Source organism: Triticum urartu, chromosome 2A (genome assembly GCF_056163025.1).
Source record: "Triticum urartu cultivar PI428250 chromosome 2A, HENAU_Tu73, whole genome shotgun sequence".
NCBI classification, from domain to species: domain Eukaryota; kingdom Viridiplantae; phylum Streptophyta; class Magnoliopsida; order Poales; family Poaceae; genus Triticum; species Triticum urartu.
Genome location: NC_141874.1, coordinates 87,796,470 through 87,798,257, shown reverse-complemented (window position 1 = coordinate 87,798,257; position 1,788 = coordinate 87,796,470). Strand labels below are relative to the sequence as shown.

Sequence of the window (1,788 nt, the reverse complement as noted above, 5' to 3'; positions counted from 1 at the left end):
TTCGTAAGGCGGACTCCTCGCCGTATGCAGCCCTGATCGAGGACATGAAATACCAACTAAAAATGTGGTTTTCGGAGGTCTCCATTTTTGTTTGTAGGCGGAGTGCAAATTCTGTAGCACATGAGCTAGCCGGCATTGGCCATGTGTGTGTGTGATCATCATCTGGAGTGGTCGTCTGATGTACCTGCCCATGTGGGTATTTGTATCCTGGGTGATTTACCCAGGAACCGTTAAGTAATCAAGCAGAGATTTGCTTTCAAAAAAGAAAAAACAACCGTCCCCATTACTACCAAATTTCCGTGCCATGGCTGTAGTGGATCGCTACCATCGATGTGCCGCGGTCTACAGTGAAATCACATCAGCTCCTTGTGTCGGCACCAATGATGACTCGGAAAATCGGAACCCGGCCCACTCAAAGTACGTAAACGCACGAAGAAATGTCCATAGGAAATACTGGTAGGAAAGAGAAGAGAAGAGAAGAGAAAAACGTCGGTATCAAGGAAAAGAGGGAAAAAAACACGTAGAAAGGGTAGCAACTGTTAGGATTTAATTATTAGAGATAATCCTTGTTGTAAATAACCGCATGCACGGGATCCTCTTGAGGCAACCGCCGCCTCGCTCGTGCGGGAACCTCTTCAGGCAACCGTCGCATCTACTCCTCGCATCCCCTCGAACAGTCGCATCTTCTCATAAGCGTCGGTTCCCCTTGTATAAATGTGTGATCATCAATGGAATAATATACTTCGATCAAAACATTCTTTCACACGTTATCAGCACTTGTCTCTGCCCAGAGCACGCATAGGCAAATCACGCCGGCGACAGTCGCCGGAAAAGAGAGCCAGAAGGGAAGAAAGGAAAAGGTGAGAGGTTGCCTCGTGGTCTCCTGTCCTTCTTCCTGCACCTTGTTCGCAGCGGCGGTAGACGCCGACAGGGCCGTCGCCGTCGCCATGGTGTTGGTGGACTTCGCCGCCACAACCGCCACGCCCGTGATCTGCGCCGGTTCGGAGGCCGCCGGAACGGTTTCCGTCGCCGTGGACCACGTCTTGGACATGGCGTCCGAGGTCGCGATGGTGCTGGGCCTTCTAATGCTCCGCCCGAACCGGCCATGCCGGCGGCGGCGCCGCTCCCGGCCTGGATTCTTGCCGGACCGGCTGCTCCAAACCTGTACGCGGACGAGGTACTGGAGCCCGCGGACGACGCAGTGGACGTCGACGTTGAGCCAGAACTTGCGGCTCCCCCACCACCGCGTCCGTGCCCGGTGCATGGTTGGGGCCATGGATGGTCCTGCAGCCAAACCCGCCACAAGATTACGAGGTCCAGGAGGAGGCCGAACCTGCGCCGCCTGTGCCGCCCGCGGAGCCCGCGCAGCCGGACTCCCCGCGTCTTCCATCTCCGACGCCGGAGCACGAGGTGGCCGGCGCTGGGGCTTCTTCGTCGAGCGCTAGCCTCGGGCTGCGCCTCCCCGCGCGGGCTGCTGCGCTCGGGGACGTCTTCGACAACTGGGCGAGCAGCTCCACTGGCCCATCGGCGCCCCGCCGCTGGCACATAGTGCCGCGGGCCGAGCTGCAACGCAGCCGCGTGGTGGTTCTCGGACTGGCCAACGGCCACTCCAACGGCGTCGCACCCGGGACGCAGCTTCCTGGTGGATCTTCTTCAGAGGAGGAAGATGCTGCGCCGGGGCCGTCGACCTCGCGCCGGTGAGGCAGTCGCCGAGGGCGGAGATTGGTGGTAGTAGTGCAGACGGCCACCGCTCGAGTTGGATTGGGGACGATTTGTCGATGGGAACGA

General features: G+C 58.6%; 1 protein-coding gene across 1 annotated transcript; it reads right to left on the bottom strand.

Annotated features, from left to right (window-relative positions):
• Positions 1 to 719: 719 nt before the first annotated feature.
• LOC147983973 (uncharacterized) lies at positions 720 to 1,310 on the bottom strand. Its single transcript, XM_087543243.1, has one exon. It carries the CDS (start codon positions 1,274 to 1,276, stop codon positions 761 to 763), a length of 516 nt encoding a protein of 171 aa, XP_087399369.1. The 5' UTR covers positions 1,277 to 1,310; the 3' UTR covers positions 720 to 760.
• Positions 1,311 to 1,788: the final 478 nt, after the last annotated feature.

What these genes read in the sequence shown, in the direction of transcription:
- LOC147983973 (XM_087543243.1), bottom strand. Translation starts at nt 1,276, where the DNA reads ATGGCCCCAACCATGCACCGGGCACGGACGCGGTGGTGGGGGAGCCGC.